Genomic DNA, 22,073 nt, shown 5'->3' with positions numbered 1-22,073 from the left:
GCTCCTGGGCATGGGCATCCCCACGCAAATTCAAAGTTTCGAAAACATTGGGGTTTTCCCTTCTCGTTCAAGATTTGAAAATTTCAATTTTCCCAGTAACCAAACAAACAGTCAAAGTTATGAAGAACAAGCAAACTTGTCCCGCCCGCTCCAGTAAATTTATAAAAATTTGTATTTACATTACAAAATAGAGAAACACAAGCTAAGCAAAGGGCACAGTAAAGAGTGACGTGTCCGATACGATATATTAAAAAAAGAAAAAGAAAATCAAAATAGTACTCGTTCAATGTTGTTTTAGAGTCTACAGCAGCAGTTAGGGCGGGAAGTCGAAAAAATTCACAGCTAATAACATGCCCGTAATCTCTCTCTCTCCCCTTTTGTCTTTCTATGTCCGTTTAGGGTTTCTTTGAAATTTCCAATGTCACACTCGTCGCACCCACATTTTACTTCACTCTAACTAACAAACAAACAGAACGAGATTCTTTAGGGTTTCATTTTAATTAATTTTCTTCCTTAGTTTCTTGAATTTTCCAAATTTTCTCAGGAACCAAACATGAATTTCCGCAAGGGTGCTAAGGTTTGGGTTGAGGACAAGCACTTGGCTTGGGCTCCAGCTGAAATTACTGATTGCAGAGGCAAGCAGGTCCAAGTCCAAATTGGCTCCGGTAAAACGGTATAAGTTTCATTCATTTCCGTTTGTTTTTAAATTCTTTTGGGTGTCTTGAATAGTATTTGTTTGCTTATTTTTGAACTTGTTGGTTTCATTTTCGTTGTTCAGGTGTTAGCTTTGCCAGAGAAATTGTTTCCTAGAGATGCGGATGAAGAGGAGGAGCATGGGGGAGTTGATGATATGACGAAGTTGACTTATTTGAATGAGCCCGGTGTGCTTTATAATCTCCAGAGGAGATACGCTTTGAATGATATTTATGTAAGTTTGATTCCGTTAGCTACTCGAGATGTTCAAAATTATGCTAAGTTGTGAACTTAATTATTGGTTTTTCGCGCATATTTTCTTTGTAGATGTTCAAAATGGTAATGATTATAACATATGATCAATATGTTTGATTTGTTACTTAAATTTGATAATGAATTTGTTCTGACATCTGAACCGCCACATTGGATATATTATCTTTGAGTTACGTATTAATGGAATTATAGTGTTTGTGATCCACTATGCAGCCTGTCTTCCAATTTTGGTTAAAAATATATTTCCCATAAATGCTTGAATCTTGGTTCCATGTGTTAGCGCATTGAAACACTAGTCATCCCCTCGCATTAATTAAGAAACCCGTTTAGATTCTTTCCTTTTTGTCTATTTCTTACTTATTGCCATGATGATGTAAATTGTGGTCAACGAGATTTATGTTCCATGGTTATCATGCAAAAGCTAGAGTTTTGAATTGTTTACTCACCTTTGGTTTTTTTAATGTAATATGTTGTTTCAGTCAGCGTACCATATGGACAAGTTAATGTCGAGTTTTTACTAGTTTTCTAGACATGTTCTTTTCTCTTACTTGTATAGCTTCATTCATTTGATGAGACACTGCTGACTAAATTTGTATTTTCCAGTTTGGTTTTCTAGTTTCATTATGAGATTATTAGTGATTTACTCTGATCTTTTGTGTGTTGTTATCAGTGGTCTTTAGCAAGCCAAGACTAACATATTTTAGTTTAAAAAGAAACCATTTTTTATTCTCATTGGCTGCACAATGTGTTCGCACATGCACTTGTGCATTATTTGTATAACATTTTCTGATTTTCTTGGTATCTATAGTTGGTAGTTTTTCAGCTACCAAACCAGTTACAAAGATGTTTCTCTTTTATAGACATATACAGGAAGCATTTTGATAGCCGTTAATCCGTTCACAAAACTTCCTCATCTTTACAATGTGCATATGATGGAGCAGTACAAGGGTGCTCCATTTGGTGAGCTAAGCCCCCATGTTTTTGTTGAATATTGGCAATATCCCACATTAGGAAAAGATAGAAAGGGAGGGGGTTTGGTTTGTTATATATAGAACCCCTCCCCCTTTGGTTGTATCATCCCAAAATCTTCTCCTTTGTAATATTTCTAGAGGAAATATTAATTTGGTAGTGTCCGAGGACGTAAGCTAAATTGGCCGAACCTCGTTAAAACTCTGGTATTTTATTTCTTATTTGTTTGCTTTTATTTAATAGCTTTATGTTGGTTATATTTATTTAGTTATTATTGCTATAAATATCTAAGTGAGTTCTGTCTAGTTGTTGGGTTTTAAGCGGGACCATTGTGACCCCTCCAATTTAACTGGGAATTTTCTTAGTATAATTGTTGGCATAATAATTATCTAAATATTTCTGATAATATTGTTATTAATATTATCGTCGCTTCCGCAACAATTGGTATCCGAGCCAAGGTTTTGTAGTATGCTCTGTGTTTGCAGCTTAGTCTGATCTTACACATCAGAAACATTTCCTAAAGCTTGTGGGTATTCTGCATTTGGTGGCTATTAAATAGAAGCTATGGCAAAAATGACAGAAGAAAAACCATCCACAGCAACAACTTCCACCTCGTACATCTTGTCGAGGGTTGGAACTACAAATACGAGATTTGCAGTGGAAATTTTTGATGGAACAGGTCATTTCGGCATGTGGCAAAGCGAGCTTCTAGATGCCCTCTTTCAACAAGGTCTAGATATTGCCATTGAGGAAGAAAAACCAGAAGGGGTTGATGATAAAGAATGGAAGACCATCAACCGATTGGCATGTGGTACAATTCGATCATGTCTTTCCAGAGAGCAGAAGTATACATTCAGTAAAGAGACTTCTGCAAGTAAATTGTGGAAAGCATTGGAGGAGAAATTTCTGAAGAAGAACAGTCAAAATAAGTTACATATGAAGAAAAGACTGTTTCGTTTCAGTTATGTTCCTGGTACCACGATGAACGAGCACATTACCAATTTTAATCAGCTGGTGGCTGATTTGTTGAATTTGGATGTGACTTTTGAAGACGAAGACTTGGCGTTAATGTTGTTGGGATCGCTTCCTGAGGAGTTTGAGTACCTTGAAACTACTCTACTTCATGGAAAATCGGAAGTAACTTTCAATGAAGTAACTGCTGCATTGTATAGCTATGAACTACGCCGAAAGGATAAGTTGAAAGGTTCAGGTGAAGCAGCAGTGGAAGCATTGGTAACAAGAGGTCGTCAGCAAAGTCAGTCTAAGGGGAAGAGAAGAAAGTCCAAAGGTCGAGCTGTTGCCAAAGATGAATGTTCTTTTTGCAAAGAAAAAGGACATTGGAAGAAAGATTGTCCAAAATTGAAGAAAAAAGGGAAGACTCCGCAAGATGCAAATGTTGCAGAATGCAATAGTGAAGCAGAGTCAGACTTTTCTCTTAGTATGACATCTTCAACATTATATGCAGATGAGTGGATCATGGATTCTGGTTGTTCCTATCATATGTGTCCCATTCGGGAATGGTTCTTTGAATTTCAAAAACTAGATGAAGGGGTTGTTTACATGGGTAATGATAACACATGTAAAATAGCCGGGATAGGTTCAATTAAACTGAGGAGTCATGATGGATCTACTAGAATTTTGCGGGATGTACGATATGTCCCAAAGTTGAAGAAGAATCTCATCTCTTTGGGGTCGTTAGAATCTAAAGGCCTAGTTGTGACAATACGAGATGGAGTTCTTAAAGCAACTTCAGGAGCATTGGTGATGTTGAAAGGCATAAGAAAGAACAATCTGTATTACTACCAAGGTAGTACAGTGGTCGGGACAACAGCAGCAGCAATTACGAGTACCAAGAAGGACGCTGAGGCAACACAGCTGTGGCATATGCGTTTGGGCCATGCTGGTGAAAAATCCTTGCAAACTCTAGCCAAGCAAGGATTATTGAAAGGTACAAAGACTTGCAAACTTGAATTTTGCGAGCATTGTGTTCTGGGAAAACAACGAAGGGTGAAATTTGGCACTGGGATTCACAATACTAAAGGTATTCTGGATTATGTGCATTCTGATGTATGGGGACCGTCCAAGACTCCATCACTTGGAGGAAGACGTTATTTTGTCACCTTTATTGATGATTTTTCCAGACGAGTTTGGGTGTTCCCTATGAAGAACAAAGATGAGGTGCTTGAAGTTTTCCTTAAGTGGAAAACTAAAGTTGAAAATCAGACAGGAAGGAAGATTAAGGTTCTCCGATCAGACAACGGTGGAGAATATAAAAGCGATCCTTTCCTGAAGATATGCCAAGATTGTGGCATAGTAAGGCACTTCACCGTAGGTGGAACACCGCAACAGAATGGGGTGGCAGAGCGTATGAATCGAACGCTTGTGGAGAAAGTTCGATGTATGTTATCTAATGCTGGATTAGATAGAAAGTTTTGGGCTGAGGCTGTGACGTACGCTCAACATCTCATCAATCATTTGCCATCATCTGCTATAAATGGCAAGACTCCTTTGGAGAAATGGTATGGAAAACCTGCTACTGATTATGACACCTTGCGCATTTTTGGTTCTATTGCATATTATCATGTGAAAGAATCAAAGTTAGATCCAAGAGCAAAGAAGGCTCTATTCATGGGCTTCAATGCTGGTGTTAAGGGATATCGTTTGTGGTGTCTAGAGGCAAAGAAGACGATAATCAGTAGGGATGTTACCTTTCATGAATCTGCCATGTTGAATAAGGTAAATCCAGAAGGAGTGAGTAGTACTTCGCAGCAGGTGGAGTGTACTCCGCAGCAGGTGGAGTTTGAGCAGAGTGTGGTAATTCCAGCAGAAGGTACCACTAGTGATTCTTCATTGGCAGATGCAGAGTCAGATGAGGAAGAGGTTTCTACCCAAGAACCTCAACAGCAATCAGAGCCAATTGCAGTCAGAAGGCAGAGACGAGAAATTCAGAAACCAGCTCGTTTCACTGACATGGTAGCTTATGCACTTCCAGTTGTTGATAATATTCCATCCACTTACACCGAAGCCATTCAGAGTTTAGAGAATAATAGATGGTTAGGTGCAATGGAAGAGGAAATGCAATCTCTAGAGAAAAACAAGACGTGGAAGTTGGCACAACTACCAAAAGGGAAGAAGGCGATTGGTTGCAAATGGGTATTTGCAAAGAAAGAAGGATTTCCCGACAAAGAAGATGTTCGTTACAAGGCAAGGTTAGTGGCTAAAGGCTACGCTCAGAAGGAGGGAATTGACTATAATGAGGTATTTTCTCCAGTTGTTAAACATTCCTCCATTAGAATTTTGTTGGCCTTGGTAGCGCAGTTGAATTTGGAGCTAGCTCAACTTGATGTGAAGACCGCGTTTCTACACGGTGATTTGAAGGAGGAAATCTATATGACTCAGCCAGATGGATACAGGGTTGCTGGTAAAGAAAATTGGGTGTGTAAACTTAGCAAATCGTTGTACGGATTGAAACAATCTCCGAGACAATGGTACAAACGATTTGACAGGTTCATGAAGGACCAGAAGTACAAAAGAAGCAAATACGATCATTGTGTGTATTTGCGCAAGCTTCAAGATAATTCCTACATCTACTTACTCTTGTATGTTGATGATATGCTGATTGCAGCAAAGAGCCAAATGGAGATTGATAGACTGAAGGCTCAGTTGAGTAAAGAGTTTGAGATGAAGGATTTAGGGGAAGCTAAGAAGATTCTCGGCATGGAAATAACTCGGGATAGAAAGAGGGGCAAACTTTGGCTGTCACAAAAACAGTATTTGGAGAAGGTACTACAACGTTTCGGTATGTCTGAAGGTACAAAACCTGTAAGTACCCCACTTGCTCCTCATTTTAAACTAAGTAACCAGTTATCTCCAACGACTAAGGAAGAACAAGAGTACATGGCAAAAGTCCCATATGCAAATGCAGTTGGAAGCTTGATGTATGCAATGGTATGTACGAGACCAGATATTTCACAGGCTGTTAGTGTTGTTAGCAAGTACATGCATGATCCGGGCAGGGGTCATTGGCAAGCTGTGAAATGGATTCTGCGGTATCTCCAAAATACCATAGATGTCGGATTGGCATTCGAGCAGGATGAATCATTTGGTCAATGCATAGTTGGATATTGTGATTCTAATTATGCAGGTGATTTGGATAAGCGACGGTCTACAACTGGCTATTTGTTTACTTTAGCGAAAGCGCCAGTTAGTTGGAAATCTACCTTACAGTCCACGGTGGCTTTGTCTACAACAGAGGCAGAGTATATGGCAATTACAGAGGCTGTGAAGGAAGCAATTTGGCTTCATGGATTGCTTAAAGACTTGGAAGTTGGTCAGAAACAACTTAAGGTGTATTCTGACAGTCAGAGTGCTATTCATTTAGCAAAGAATCAAGTTTTTCATGCACGAACGAAGCACATAGACGTTCGCTATCACTTTGTGCGGGAAATTCTCGAAGAAGAGGAGATACTTCTCCAAAAGATTCACACTACGGAGAATCCTGCAGATATGCTGACTAAGGTGGTTACAAGGGCCAAGTTTGAACATTGTTTAGACTTGATCAATGTCCGACACATTTGATATGGCGTCGTTGGCGCAAATTTGAAGACACTATTGAAGTTTGTGTTATGAGAAGATGTTCGAAGATGTGGAATATCGCCAAGGTGGAGATTTGTTGAATATTGGCAATATCCCACATTAGGAAAAGATAGAAAGGGAGGGGGTTTGGTTTGTTATATATAGAACCCCTCCCCCTTTGGTTGTATCATCCCAAAATCTTCTCCTTTGTAATATTTCTAGAGGAAATATTAATTTGGTAGTGTCCGAGGACGTAAGCTAAATTGGCCGAACCTCGTTAAAACTCTGGTATTTTATTTCTTATTTGTTTGCTTTTATTTAATAGCTTTATGTTGGTTATATTTATTTAGTTATTATTGCTATAAATATCTAAGTGAGTTCTGTCTAGTTGTTGGGTTTTAAGCGGGACCATTGTGACCCCTCCAATTTAACTGGGAATTTTCTTAGTATAATTGTTGGCATAATAATTATCTAAATATTTCTGATAATATTGTTATTAATATTATCGTCGCTTCCGCAACAGTTTTCGCTGTGGCTGATGTATCATACAGGTATGTCATCTTTGTCTGGATGCTTGATCCATAATTTTGCTCATGGCATGATTCAACTGGTATCTATTAAACTCCTTGTTTTATAACCTAGGGCAATGATGAATGAGGGTCGAAGCCAGTCTATACTAGTCAGTGGAGAAAGTGGGGCTGGTAAAACTGAGACAACAAAACTTATCATGCAATATCTTACTTTTGTTGGAGGCCGTGCAGCTGGTGATGACCGAACTGTTGAGCAGCAAGTTCTGGAAGTAAGATGGCATAAGTTGACTAACTTTATTATTACTTAAACACCATGGTTACGTATATAAACGTTTTTATTTTTCTATTATTAGGTTTTTCTCTAACTGCTAAATGTGGTCTCTCTGTTTTCCCTTTCTTTTGAGGGGTGGGGGTGAGTGAGTGGACTGGCATGTCAGGTAGCCCGCTGTCTTATGAAAGTTTGGCAGCTACTAGCAGTTTACTTATAGAATGGATCAAACGTTATAGCAGATTACTTTTAGAATGGATCACACCTTTATTTTTTCTTATTTTGTAGTTTTATGGAAGCTTAATAGAGGATCCTATAAACTAATTATGCTGTTTAGCCTAGTTCATGTTTTCTTACACACTCTTGGAATGCGCTACCCCTCTTTTTTACCAACTTGCTCTTAATTTCATTTCCTTTGTGATTCAGTCAAATCCGCTCTTGGAGGCTTTTGGAAATGCGAGGACTGTTAGAAACGACAATTCGAGGTGACATTTAGAACAATTTTCACAAAATGCATGTGGCTACTGGCTAATGCATATACTTTCTTGTTGAGTTTATATACTCCATCAGCAGTGTGTAGGATTATAGTTCTTTTCAAATAGATCTAATTATAACAAAGTTCGAAGTAAGAGTTTAGCTTCTTTTACATTGTTGCTAATCTTATCCTACTAATCCATGTTGTTTCTCTAATCTTTGATTTTTCCTTCACTACTGTCCTTATATGGTTGTTCTTCATGAGTACAATTTTTGTGTGATCTGTATTGTTGATTCAATCTGTGGTGTGGTAATTATCATGATTATAGCTATAATCATGCAAGGTAGATAAAACCATGTAGTTTGTTCCTTTGCTTCTGTATCAGTATATGTTTTAAATGCATCAAGATGGGAGAATATAAGATGACTTTATTTGAATGTGTCACATAAAGCCATATCATTGCAACTCAGAATCTGTTAAGCTTGGGCTATTTCCATATAACATTCCAGTTTGCTGTTGTGTGCTAACAAGATAGAAGCGACAGAGGATATAATTTATTTATCTTGCACTATTGTTTAATCCTTATGCTTAATTTGTTTGTGGCAGTCGCTTTGGAAAGTTTGTTGAGATCCAATTCGATGCAAATGGTAGAATATCTGGTGCTGCAGTCAGAACTTACCTTCTTGAACGGTCTCGCGTTGTTCAGATAACAGATCCTGAGAGGAATTATCACTGCTTCTACCAGTTGTGTGCATCTGGGAAAGTAATCTGTCTTACCTTTATCTTGTTATTTTGGCCATATATGTCTCTTTTTCCCTTTTTCTTTTCTTCATTATCTATCTCGTCGTGTTTATCCATGTTTAGAATTTGTGTACATGCTGTATATATGCTTGAGAATGTTTTGTTTAATGTTGAGATTGCTGCACTTTCTTTTATTGCTAATATTATGTTTAATTAGTATGCATATACAATTTTATAATGCTGTTTTGTTTGATTGCGTAGTTCCTTTTTTTTACTCTTCATGTTGTTGAATTTTTCCTACAAATGTTTTTGTTAACATACTTCATGTACGCCTATAAGAAATCTGCTGTTGTAGTATCGTACTACTTTTACTTTTTAAAAATGGCTTTAGTTGAGCTACATTGTATTATTAGGATTTAGAAGTTTATTTCATTAATGTCGGGATATAAAATAAGGGCTTGGCATATTTTCATCCCTATCACTTTTTTTTGATCAGGATGCAGAAAAGTACAAATTAGGCCATCCAAGCCACTTTCACTATTTAAATCAAAGCAAGACATATGACCTTGAAGGAGTAAGCAATGCAGAGGAATATATGAAGACAAGGAGGGCAATGGATATTGTTGGTATCGGTCATGAGGAACAGGTTTGAAAATATTACACTTATCTTTTACTTTTGAATTATTTTTTCCTGGATTAACTTATGCTATTGTGATTTTTTTATCAGGAAGCTATATTTCGCACCTTGGCTGCTATTTTGCATCTGGGAAACGTTGAATTTTCCCCTGGAAGAGAGCATGATTCTTCAGTTGTTAAAGATCAGAAATCTACATTCCATATGCAGATGGCTGCTGATCTTTTTAGGTGGGTCACCCTAGAAGATAGCTTTCAATCTTGTCTTGTTTGTCATTCTTGAGTAAAGTATAAATTATGGAACTTTCTTTTTGTTTTCAGTAATGGTTTTGAAACTGTAATATGAATAAAGTAACAACCAACGTTTTTAGAAGTGTTAAAAGTTGTTTCTAATGTCATGTATGTGTTGATAAAAGCAACTATTCCAATTCATGGATGAGCCTATGAGGATTCTTGGATGTTTTTGCAATTTAAAGACAAAATTACCATAATGAACTTGAGGTTTGGATTGGGAAGCACAGTGTTAATTGCAATCAATGGTTTATGTTGATATGTTCTATCACTATTGTGCTAATTGGCTAAATAAAATATTTTCTCAATAAAAAATGTTGGATTGCATGTATAGTTTGGAACAAAAAAGACTAAAATCAAAACTGTGATTTATGTTCACTAGTATATGAAACAACTTTTGTAGTATAATTAGTTCAAATTTCAGTAGTAAAAGTATCTACTTTAAACACCTAATAGTTTTTGCTCGGATGTTTTGAGTTTATTATATGCCCTGTGAGTTGCACATTGGCAATGACATAGTAGGTTGCTGGGTAGTTCAAGCCAGCGGCTTGTTGATCTATGCAATTTGTAGATTTTCATTCTCTTGTTAGGTATGTTAAAAAATTGCTTATTTGGCAGGTGTGATGTGAACCTCTTGTTGGCGACATTATGTACTCGCACCATTCAAACCCGTGAAGGAAGTATAGTTAAAGCTCTTGATTGTAATGCTGCTGTGGCTAGTCGGGATGCATTGGCAAAGACAGTTTATGCTCGGTTGTTTGATTGGTATGCTTATGTTAATTCATGTTTGTAGGCATTTATTTTATCATATGCTCATATTTTGTATTACTTGCCTTGCCAGCATGGGGTCAAGATTAAACTGTTTTCTCTTCTGAAAATTTTCTTTCTATTTTGTAAGGCTTGTTGATAAGATTAATATATCCGTGGGGCAAGATCCAAATTCCCGTGTGCAAATTGGAGTTTTGGACATCTATGGATTTGAATGCTTTAAGCATAATAGGTAAAATATTGTTCTTTGGTTTTGTATGTTTATTTAATATTTTTATTGTTATTATTATGTAAATATATAGCTTTATTGACTCTCTGATCTCTAGTGCATTACATTTGTCAATACTTACATAGAGTTGTTTCCGTGTTTCTTTTCATTGATTGATTGTAATCTTTTATGCTCTAGTTTTGAGCAATTTTGCATTAATTTTGCGAATGAAAAGCTTCAGCAGCATTTCAACGAGGTTAGCAGTCAATCTTCCATGCAATGAAGTCTACATTTATTCTGATGGTGCTATGCTCTCCAGGCTTATATATTCCCTTCTTGATTTGTTTCAGCATGTATTCAAGATGGAACAGGATGAATATAAGAAAGAAGAAATTAATTGGAGCTACATCGAATTTATAGACAACCAAGATGTCTTGGATTTGATTGAGAAGGTTTTCATGCTTGGTCTTCTAAAAAGAAATGTTTATCTTGTTTAGTTCTATTTGTTATTTCTGTTGGCAATAGAGCTTTACTTTGGCTATTTTTATCTTCCTAATAGTACAATCAGGTAGCCAATCAATATGGAACTATGTACCATTCTTTCCTTTAGTTTAAACATCCTTGTATACCTAAGTTGTGCAATACTACATGTTGGAGACTGTAAGTGCATAAGGCCTTATCTAAGTTCTGCCATTATCATCATGGTGTATTTGGAATACCTTGCAATATCCCATTATCTAAGTTTTGTGTCCTTTATGGTGCTGTTATTATAAGTAGCATTTCTTTTAAGGGGGTGAGGATGAATCTAACTTAAATGATGTGCACTTGAAATTTGCACCTGTATGATAGTTAGTGATTACTGATTAGCAATGTACATGTAGGTACAGTTATTATTTCACTGTGTAAATTTGTGCTTGAGCAAATATATAACACCCAATTTGTACATTTTTTAAATATTTTTAACTATTGTGCTTGCATATGCAGAAACCGATAGGGATAATTGCTCTCTTGGATGAAGCTTGGTACAGTTTAAGTTCTTCATTATAAATTGGTGCGTGTTGCTCTATACTATTTGATCTGTGCTGTTAGTCCTTATCCTGATTTTCTTATTTGTGCAGCATGTTCCCGAGATCCACACATGAAACATTTTCAACCAAATTATTTCAGAATTTCCGTGGTCACCCAAGGTTGGAAAAGGCTAAATTTTCAGAAACAGATTTTACCGTTTCACATTATGCTGGCAAGGCAAGTAATAGAACATTGTGTATTAGATAATATAACTATATTCTGATATGGCAGATAATGTGATGATGTGTACATCTTCCTTTCTTTTTAGGTTACTTATCAAACAGATTCCTTTTTAGACAAAAACCGGGATTATGTTGTGGTAGAACATTGCAATCTCTTGGCTTCTTCTAAATGCCCATTTGTTGCGGGTCTTTTCCCTTCACCACCTGAGGAATCTTCAAGATCATCATACAAGTTTTCCTCGGTCGCCACAAGATTTAAGGTACGAGACTCTTTTTGGTTTTCGATGGCTTTCCTAAGGAGTCAGAAATTTAAAGATGTTTCTAATAATTATGTCATATGATATATTTAGATAATTTTTCTTAGTTATTGTCAAAAACTGCTATTTTTTTGGCTTAAGTCATGATTTGGCCCCTTAATTATACTCTTTTTCCCGCTTTGGTACCTTAGCTTTTTTTATGCCACTTTGTTACCTAAACTATCATTTTTGTCCCATTTTACACCAAAAGTTACCTATGTACAATAAAAATATGCCACATGTCACCTTATTGGCAAGTTTTATATTTTCAGGTAAACTGAAATGAAAATGATAGTTCAAGTACCAAAATGGGATAAAAAAAGTTTAGGTACCAAAGTGAAAAAATAGGTATAGTTTAGGAGCCAAATTGCGACATTAGCCTTTTTTTTCTCTTCAAACACCAGTGTTGCATGGACAAAGCATTTTCTACCCACGTATCCATATTGAAGCAACATGACGCAGATTTGAGTGTGGAATATGTGTCCAGTATGGTGATTCTTATTCAGACTGGGTCTCTTTCATGTACAACAAATCTTAAAACCCCAATCCAGACGTTATAGGAAAAAAAGATATTCTGATGGGGTAGTGTAAGAAAGCATGAGAGGAAGTTTAAAGCTGCAATTAGGAGCTTATTGCCATGGGGGGGATTGGGCTCCTGAGGCACATTCACATCACAGCCTGATTTAGTTTTTTTTTTTTTTCCCTTTTCTAAACTTTGCTTGAGCATTTTTTTTTTAAAAAAAAGAGCAGAATGGTAGCTATTGTCAAGCAGAAAGAAAACAAAGAGGACATTCAGGGGTACCGTTAAAAGAAAATAACATGTGGCTTGCAACTTGCAATGGTTTAAAAAAATAATAAATAGAAGTTTGTTTGAGAAATTTTTTTTTTGGGGGGGGGGTGTTAAATAGAAGCAATTATTAGGTCGTAAAAAATTGTTATTGTGTCACCATAAGCCCTTTTATAAAATGAGAGAAAGGAAGAATATGAGCTGACCCTCCGTTTGGAGTTGGATGGGTCAATTTGTTCTTACTTTTCTTAACACGGTGTTTTGCTTGAGTCATATGGAATTTTCTAATATCTAACTTTTAGAAGTAGGATTATTTTGTTCACATAAGTTTTTACAATGATCCCCATTTCTGTATCTTATTTTCCTTCACTTCTAAGCCAAATCTGCAAGTAACATATTTTACCAAAAGATTAGTCTGATACATGGACACATACTTTTATTGGATACTCAAACTCGAGTCCATGTAACATAGTTGAGCACTTATTTTAGGAAGCTCTTGTGAAGGTTCAGGCATGCATAAATGCATGTCATTGAATGCATTTTGTAAGAGAATAAACTTATGAAAGGAATTTTTGGCTATTTCAATCTTTTCTTTCTTGTGGTGCTGATATTATTCTTTGTTGGATCATACTTTTAGCGAGTGGAATAAATTTGAAGGTTTTAATGATTTATTTTCTTTATTAATGTTCTTGGTTGAGTGCCTTGATTACTAAAAGATTTCCCTGTTAACTTGCCTATTTAGTTGTGATTTACTGACGAGGGCTTTCTGCTTACTGTAAGCACATCAGGCATGATATCTATAATTCACTAAAGCCAATGCTGTTAATTATTTTTCCTTTTCTTTATAGCAACAACTTCAAGCACTCATGGAAACCCTCAACTCAACAGAACCTCATTATATACGCTGTGTGAAGCCAAGCTCATCGAACCGGCCTCAGAAATTTGAGAACCTTAGTGTCCTTCATCAGCTACGCTGTGGGGTAAGTAGTCTCTTTTATGTATACTTCCTATGTTGAATTTTAGTGCAAACAATCAAAATGGAAAGGTCAGTCTAAAGCTTTGTGCTCCTGATGATGTTTAGTCTTGTGTTGTAACATTTGACCTTGAACTTTCATGGTTACATAATTATCTGTTCATTACTTTCCTAATCTCTATGACTGCAACTTCTTTTACATGGAAATCTCATCCATGTATTCTGGCTCCATTTCATTCTGGAAATTCTTTATTTCTAGTTGATTTATGAATCTGTATTAATTTCTACATGAAAATGGGTTCTAAATTTCTAAAACACTACTTAAACGGTCCAATTTGCAGAGTTTTTCTTTGATAAATGGCAGGAAAGTATGTAAAAGCTTACTAGCAATGAAGGCATATCTTTTACTTTTTCAGTCAGACTTGAAAATGTCTCTTTTAGATGAAGTAATAGAATGGGCAAGTCTGTTAACAAGAAATTTCCGATGCCATTAATAATGCTAAATACTTAGTATGCTATGGAAGAGGTTCCTGGTGCAAGTGACACACGATTAATTCATGATTGGTTTTACATTTCTTATTTAAATCTGACTGCCTGTGCATTTCTCCCCTCTGGCACATGGATATTCTCCCATTCCTGGTCTTGATTCTTGCTAAATACTATAGATTTGATTTGCTGAGAACTTTTTTTTTGATTTGGAATTAGGGTGTTCTGGAGGCTGTTCGAATAAGTTTAGCTGGCTATCCAACTCGACGGACTTATTCTGAATTTGTGGACCGCTTTGGCTTCTTAGCTCCAGAATTTATGGATACAAGGTGTATATGTTTTCCAAACATACCTGCATATCATGCAGATTAGCATATGCACATGTAAAACTGCATATTTCCTTAATTTTCTTTAGGATGGTTAAAATATAGTCAGTATCTCCCCGTATTCCTTGTAGAAATCCTTTTTTCATCTCTGGTAAAATCTCTGCTTGTACAGTATCTTGCGTATCTAGTTCTCCCAAGAATTTGCTTACAACTTGCCGTTCTTTGTTTGTGAATAGTTAAAAGGCATCCTTGCTTCTCCATGGTTGTGTTTTTCCAGATTTTCTTTTCTAAAGAAATCCATTTCTTCTCCGTTTTGCAGTTCTCTGTGACTTCTTTTTCTGTTTCTTGTTTAACTTTTAAAGTTATATTTGCAGTTATGATGAAAAGAGATTGACTGAAAAAATTCTGCAAAAGTTAAACCTTCAAAATTTTCAGGTAATTATGATTAACATTGTATAAATAAATTATTTCCAAGTTTTTGTTGCTTCGTTTGCATATCTTTTGCAATTTTGTCTTTAGATTGCCTATTTTTTTCTTCAAATTCTTCATTTTCAAATATTTTGTGCAGTTGGGCAGGACAAAAGTGTTTCTTAGGGCTGGTCAGATTGGTGTTTTAGATTCACGAAGGGCTGAGGTTTTGGATATGGCTGCAAAACGTATTCAGCATCGTTTGCGGACATTTATTGCTCATAGGAAGTTTATTTCAGCTAGGGTTGCCGCAATTGCACTCCAGGCATATTGCAGAGGTTTTCTTGGCGTCTGGATACCAACTTTTCTTACATAACTAATCTGTTATTCACTTTTTGTTTTGCTGCTTGAATCTTTCTTTTTCTTTAATGTTATTCTCTTTATATTCTTCGAAGATTACATTTGGCTATATTTTTCATTTCACACAAAATTAATATCTGATTCTGATGTATGGCATGAGGGTAGATAGAATATGAATTGGGAAGCATTGAGAAAAAAGGAATCAGAGAGAATTTAGGTAAACAGACGAATAAGAGAGGAGACGAGAGAATCAAGCCTTGAAATTATTCAATTTATCAACACAATAACTTTGATGTTCAAAATATATAATGGAAATTTAAAAAAAAGACTAGCACAAAACTTAAACTACATATTCTTAAATCAAAATTGAAATTACAGAATACTCATTTGATTAGCCTCTTCTGAGAACAAAATGTGTTAACTATCCTTTCCATGTGATTGTGTCTCATGCATTCCATCTAAGCTGTAGTACTAAGTTACCATGATTCCTACAGGATGCCTTGCTCGAAAGATGTTTGCTGCAAGGAGAGAGGCTGCAGCCGCTGTTTGTTTACAGAAATATGTCCGCAGGTGGCTATTGAGGCATGCGTATCTGAAACTAATTTCTGCAGCTGTTTGTATACAGTCCGACATTCGTGGCTTTTCAACTCGTCTAAAGTTTTTGCATGGAAAGAGGCATAGAGCCGCCTCTGTAATCCAGGTGAACACAACTTCATCTAATTTATATATGCATTTCTGTGCTATCTTGTGGTTTCCAATATGTATATGATTATGTCCATCATAGTTTTATGAAGTTGCACTCTAGGCACGTGAGTGATAAACAATTAATGTGTTTCCCCGTCCTCAAATTCATAGCATGCCTAGTATTCAATTGCTTATTTTGAAGCTGTTTCACCTTTTCTGGTTTTTTTGAGAGTTCTGTAAAATCCTTTGCAGGCTGCAATGTGACTTTTAATATATTCTGTTTCTTGTATTGAGCAGGCTCATTGGAGATTGTGCAGATTCCGCTCTGCTTTCCATAATTATAAAAAATCTATCATAGCATTACAATGTCGTTGGAGGCAAAAACTTGCAAAAAGAGAGCTCCGAAGGCTTAAGCAAGTATGTGGAACTGCTTTTTCTTGTGTTTTCTTTCACTGTAAATGGCATTTTAAATGAGTTTTGTGGAATCTGCCTAGTGCTACCTCTAGGGCCCAAGAAAAAAATACTTGAAGAGAAGAGAATCCTTGTTCGATGAAAACTGTTTTTTGAATACCTTAAACTTCATTTTAGTTTCATTAAATGTAAAGGTTGTTGTACGCACTTATTTAGTAAGTCCAATGTTTGGTCAACAATCTTCATTTGTGAGGTATAAAGCAGGCTAGGAAAGTCCTATATTTTCCAGGTGTATTAATCTTTTTAATAATTGTTAATTGTACTTGTTATGGATTTAAGGAATTGTAGAAAAGTAATCAGTAATGATTCCTAGTTTTCTCAAGTTTGACTTGAGAAGTGAGTATTCATTTAAGATCAGACCTGTCTATACAAGGAGATGGAATATTCCTACTTATGCATTCCTTACAATCCCAATTCATCATCAAACTTTTCACATATTAAGTTTCAATGCGTGACCACTTTTGCATGTACATTTTTCAGGAGGCTAATGAAGCAGGTGCCTTGCGGTTAGCTAAGAGCAAGCTTGAAAAGCAGTTAGAAGATCTAACATGGCGGCTGCATCTAGAAAAACGAATGCGGGTATCGCTTATAGTTTTTGAATTCTTGTTTTAGAAAAGTTGGTGATCATATAAATTTAGGAAGTTTGTATTTTGGTCTTTTCTTTGTGGTTATGGCTAATGATGCTAATGACAGGGTTCTCCACTTTCTATAAAAAGCTGAATCACTTAATTACGAACTGGAATTCTTAACTTTATTTGTGCTATAAATATCTGGCTCTTAGATCTTTGTTTTAGTGCCTCTATTCTTTTCCTTAATAAAATACTCTATTATTCTACATTCTGTTTCCTTTTTAATTTAAATGTCGCAATCTGCAGGTTTCCAATGAAGATGCAAAGTCAGTTGAAATTTCAAAACTTCAAAAAGCCTTTGAATCTTTGAAGCTTGAGTTAGATGCAGCTAAGCTAGCAACAATTAGTGAGTGCAACAAGAACGCAGTGCTGCAAAATCAATTGGAATTATCAAGAAAAGAGAAATCTGCTTTGGAAAAGGAATTTACTATGATCGCTGAAATGAGAAAGGAAAATGCATCACTTAAGGTTCGTGTTTTGGTGATGATTATGAGTATCTCATGATAAGTCTAAACTATTTACGTTCTGCTTTGGGACTTTGTGGTTTACTTTGTCTGATTTAAATATTTTCTTATATATTGAATTTAGAATATGCTTTTGTATATTCTTTATCTGCTTTATTATTAATAAGGACTTTCCATTGGCTCCATTTACTTTTTCAGAGTTCTTTGGATACCTTGGAAAAGAAGAATTCTGCCCTGGAGCTTGAGCTCAAGAAGGCTCTAAAAGATGCCAATGATACCGTTGAAAAGTTGCAGGAATTAGAACAGAAGAATTCTGAGCTCCAGAATAACATGCAGAGGTATCTTTCATAACTGAAACTATTATATTACTTTTAGACTTAATGCATGCATGTCTGCTATGAGTACTGTTTATTTGGTTGTCTTGCCATCTGAAGTGAATATATTAATTTGGTTTGCACACTTAATTAATTTTACTTCCTGATTCATTTTGTTTGGTGGTTTTTTTTAAGTTTGGAGGAGAAGCTCTCACATTTAGAAGATGAAAATCATGTTCTACGACAAAAAGCATTGACCCCATCCCCGAAAAGCAACCGTTCTAACTTTTTAAAGTCATTTTCAGATGTAAGTGCTTGTGTGTTTTGTCTTTGATGGCTTATCACTGCACTAACCATAGTGTTTGTTTTTCTTGGATGATGCTGGTCTGACAGGCATTCTTTTTTCAATTTCTTCTTTATTTTCTTATTAAATTTGCATTTTTTTGGACTTGCTGTGAAGTGGTTCATGTAAATTATTGTTTTCTTAATGAACCAGAAATATGGTGGTATGCTTAATCTTCCTTTGAATGACCGGAAGCAAGTATTTGTAAGACCCTTCCCAATTTCTCATTTTTTCCATGAGAAAAATATTTCTGCATTTCACTAATTTTAGCTCTAACTGTTGTGCAAGTTTTAAGCTTTCTTCATTACATTCTTTTCTGCAGGAGTCTCCCACTCCTTCAAAACTTATTGTACCTTTCTCACATAGCATGTCTGAATCAAGAAGACCTAAACTAACAGCAGAGAGACAACAGGTTTCTTGTTTATACAAATATCATTAAGTTTATTCTTTTGATTTTCATGAGATCTTTTAGTAGATAAATAGTTTCGAAATTGATAGTTTTACATTTGCATGACTTAATATATAAGTATCTTTGTCCACAGGAAAATTATGAATTCCTTTCAAGATGTATCAAAGAAAATTTAGGGTTTCACAATGGTAAACCGCTGGCTGCTTGTATCATATATAAATGTCTCCATCATTGGCATTCCTTTGAGTCTGAACGGACAGCTATATTTGACTACATAATAGAAGGAATCAATGATGTTCTGAAGGTACCATTAGACATTATCACAAATTTCATGAAATTGAAAGGCCATATGTAATAGATACTGCTGATGATGAGTCATATTTCATACCTTCTCTCAGCTCAATCCCATAATATTTTTAGCAACTTTTTTGCCTTCTGTGGATGTTACCCATATTCGTCTGGCCTTTTTTGCAGGTTGGAGCTGAAAATGAAACCTTACCTTATTGGCTGTCCAACACCTCAGCACTTTTGTGTCTGCTGCAGAAAAATTTGCGATCAAATGGCTTTCTGTCTGCTGGCACTCAACGTTCTGGGGGAAACACTGGTTTACCTGGGAGAGTTTCTTATGTGAGTTCTGTTGCAATATTTTGAAAATAAGACCTTTTCAGGTTGTAATTTTGTTATATATGGTAGAGAATATTTAATTTCTTATCTCTATTTCTTTGAAATTTTAATGCAATTCCAGCTGAAAATATTTCCTGAGTTTTGGTTATCATGTTATCGTTATCATATGACTGAATAGTTGACACCTTTATGAATTGGTCTTCTCTTGATATATTTTTTTTCTAATGATAATCATTATTGTTGTATGTAAACTGATTTTGTTTATGACGCCTCCAGGGTCTAAAATCCCCTTTCAAATACCTCGGGTTCGAGGATGGCATGTCACATATAGACGCAAGATATCCAGCAATACTATTCAAACAACAATTGACAGCCTGTGTTGAAAAGATTTTTGGCTTGATTCGTGACAATATTAAGAAAGAATTATCTCCACTTTTGGCACTGTGCATTCAGGTTTGTATTAAATGTTAGATGTTAATATCTTATGCAGATCTAGAATCTAAAGCCAAAAGTCAAATTTATAAATTAATTGGCCCCAAGATTAGCTTTTTCTATTATTTAGCTGTATGTGTTATGTCCCAAATAGTCTCTGCATTGTGCGGTTCAAGTGCTTAGCTTTTTATATTGAGTTAACTTGACACTGTAAAAAGTAACTTAGGCAGAAAGGCATTAGGTGTCTGATTAAGATTTGATCACGGTGTTTTTTATATATGATGTCATGTATATGCAATCCTTTTATTTATTTATTTTGTTAAATAAGGTATATTTGTTTGGATTCTTGTGAGGAAGCATTAGACTTTTAGTTGGTTAGAAACTTCAAAACCCTAATTGCTGGATAATATTTGTTAATTTTGAAGGTGCCAAAAAATGCACGAATGCTTGCTGGAAAATCAAGATCTCCTGGAGGGCTTCCCCAGCAGTCACCTAGTAGTCAATGGGATAGCATCATCAAGTTCTTGAATAGCCTTATGGATCGTTTGCGTGAAAATCATGTAGGTGTAAAAGTTTAAAGCAAGGTTTATCTCTTCTAGAAACAATTATTACTAATTTGCAGTTGATCCTTAAGCCTTAATTGAGAAGGTCATCATATGTGCACAATAATGAAGAAATTTTTTTTAGAGCAGTACTGATAAAAATCATCCCAGCTTTTGCTTCTTTAATTACCTTCCTGACTAGCTCCCGTGCATGTAGGTACCCTCTTTCTTCATTCGTAAGCTGATAACTCAGGTTTTCTCCTTCATCAACATGTCTCTTTTCAACAGGTATGTGCTCATACCTCATAGTATCCAAAATTATCCTAAGATTCAATTGGTTGAATGACCAGACTATTAAGTTGAAATTTTCTCCAGTCTTTTACTTAGACGAGAATGTTGCTCGTTCTCAAATGGGGAATATGTTAAATCTGGCCTAGCAGAACTAGAGAAATGGATAGGCAATGCAACAGAAGAGGTAAATAACTTTTTTCTGTGAGTTATTGTGCTAATGGTATCAATATTCTGAAATATTGCAATATGTAGTTTGCAGGAACCTCATGGCATGAGCTAAACTATATTAGACAAGCTGTTGGCTTTCTGGTTAGTGTCCTACATTTTTTTGGCTAGTTAAACTATAGGTTATGAAGTTTGTTCAGTTTTTTCCTTCTACATTTATTTAGGTTATACATCAGAAGAGGAAAAAATCTCTGGATGAGATCAGTAATGATTTGTGTCCGGTAAGTTAATGCTTATCTGAATACCCTATCTCAAGTTCACCCTTTTGGATGCTAGTCATGTTTCCTTGTATTGTGGAACTTGTGCAGGTCTTGACTATCAGGCAAATTTACCGAATAAGTACCATGTACTGGGATGACAAATATGGCACTCAAAGTGTGTCAAATGAGGCAAGTTATAAATCAGGGCCCGTGTTAAATTTGTGTTCCATAATGTTCCTTGGGTTTCTAACTTTATTTATCACCAGGTTGTTGCTGAAATGAGGGAGATGTTGAACAAGGACAACCAGTATCTTGCCTCAAACTCATTTTTGTTGGATGATGATCTGAGGTAATACATTCTCTATCAAATTTGTGTATGATTGAACTTACCGGAGTAATGGCATGTCATGCCTTTTGAAAGTGTTTTTTTCCCTGCCAGAACCCACTTGGTATTATTATACGTGAATATATGTTTCTATGTATATCAATTTGATTTGCTATTGATTGCAAATCATTTTCTGATTGCAGCATTCCATTCTCAACTGAAGATATAGATATTGCGATACCAGCAATAGACCCTTCTGACATTGAACTCCCTGCGATCTTGTCGGAATATTCATGTGCACAATTACTAATGCAGAACCAAAAGTAAGTCTACCGTATGATTCCGAAGGCAGCTGTTTGAACTCACAGTATAGCTCGTATTGAAAGTTAAATGCATCGAAGATAAAAGATTTAGCAGCAAAGAACCTAGAAACTTGTGAAATTAAGTAATTAAGTCTATATAAACTGCCATCTCTCTTGATGGCGTCCACATTGGGTAGCCGTAGGACTTAGGTAACCACATGGTTGGCATTGTTTAGAGATAGCCATTTATTTGGGTTTTAAATTGAGAAGGATGCTTCTTGTTTTTTTTCTTGTGAAGCTTGTCCTCTCCTGTTTTGTCCTTTCATCATATTTGCTTTTTTAACTGTAGAAATGCTTTCATGTTGTATTCTTATGCCTGTATACAGAATGTTTAGATTGTACATAGAACTGCCATTACTGCTCATGGACTGAGTTCTGGACATTTTTTTTTTCAAGTTCTAATTATTTTAAAGAAAAACATAAATGTTTAGTAAAAAATGTTTTCAAG

General features: G+C 35.7%; 1 protein-coding gene across 1 annotated transcript; it reads left to right on the top strand.

Moving 5' to 3' along the window:
- Positions 1 to 21,989, top strand: LOC107958800 (myosin-15). The gene is made up of 40 exons (XM_041112892.1): positions 1 to 356; positions 545 to 673; positions 779 to 928; positions 1,827 to 1,944; positions 7,034 to 7,061; positions 7,153 to 7,309; positions 7,735 to 7,793; positions 8,390 to 8,546; positions 9,021 to 9,170; positions 9,252 to 9,388; positions 10,067 to 10,213; positions 10,347 to 10,448; positions 10,623 to 10,680; positions 10,775 to 10,876; positions 11,409 to 11,446; positions 11,543 to 11,669; positions 11,761 to 11,934; positions 13,606 to 13,737; positions 14,436 to 14,545; positions 14,917 to 14,977; positions 15,111 to 15,288; positions 15,805 to 16,010; positions 16,292 to 16,411; positions 16,946 to 17,044; positions 17,341 to 17,562; positions 17,757 to 17,896; positions 18,068 to 18,179; positions 18,369 to 18,419; positions 18,538 to 18,627; positions 18,758 to 18,928; positions 19,099 to 19,251; positions 19,525 to 19,701; positions 20,106 to 20,240; positions 20,440 to 20,510; positions 20,598 to 20,697; positions 20,766 to 20,822; positions 20,903 to 20,959; positions 21,047 to 21,127; positions 21,205 to 21,287; positions 21,467 to 21,989. Exons 1-40 carry the CDS (start codon positions 351 to 353, stop codon positions 21,588 to 21,590), a joined length of 4,569 nt encoding a protein of 1,522 aa, XP_040968826.1. The 5' UTR covers positions 1 to 350; the 3' UTR covers positions 21,591 to 21,989.
- The last annotated feature ends 84 nt before the right edge of the window (positions 21,990 to 22,073 follow it).

The sequence above is a fragment of the Gossypium hirsutum genome, chromosome A05 (assembly GCF_007990345.1).
Source record: "Gossypium hirsutum isolate 1008001.06 chromosome A05, Gossypium_hirsutum_v2.1, whole genome shotgun sequence".
NCBI lineage: Eukaryota > Viridiplantae > Streptophyta > Magnoliopsida > Malvales > Malvaceae > Gossypium > Gossypium hirsutum.
Note: the sequence above shows the minus strand (reverse complement) of the source record. Positions and strands in the feature narration are given on the sequence as shown.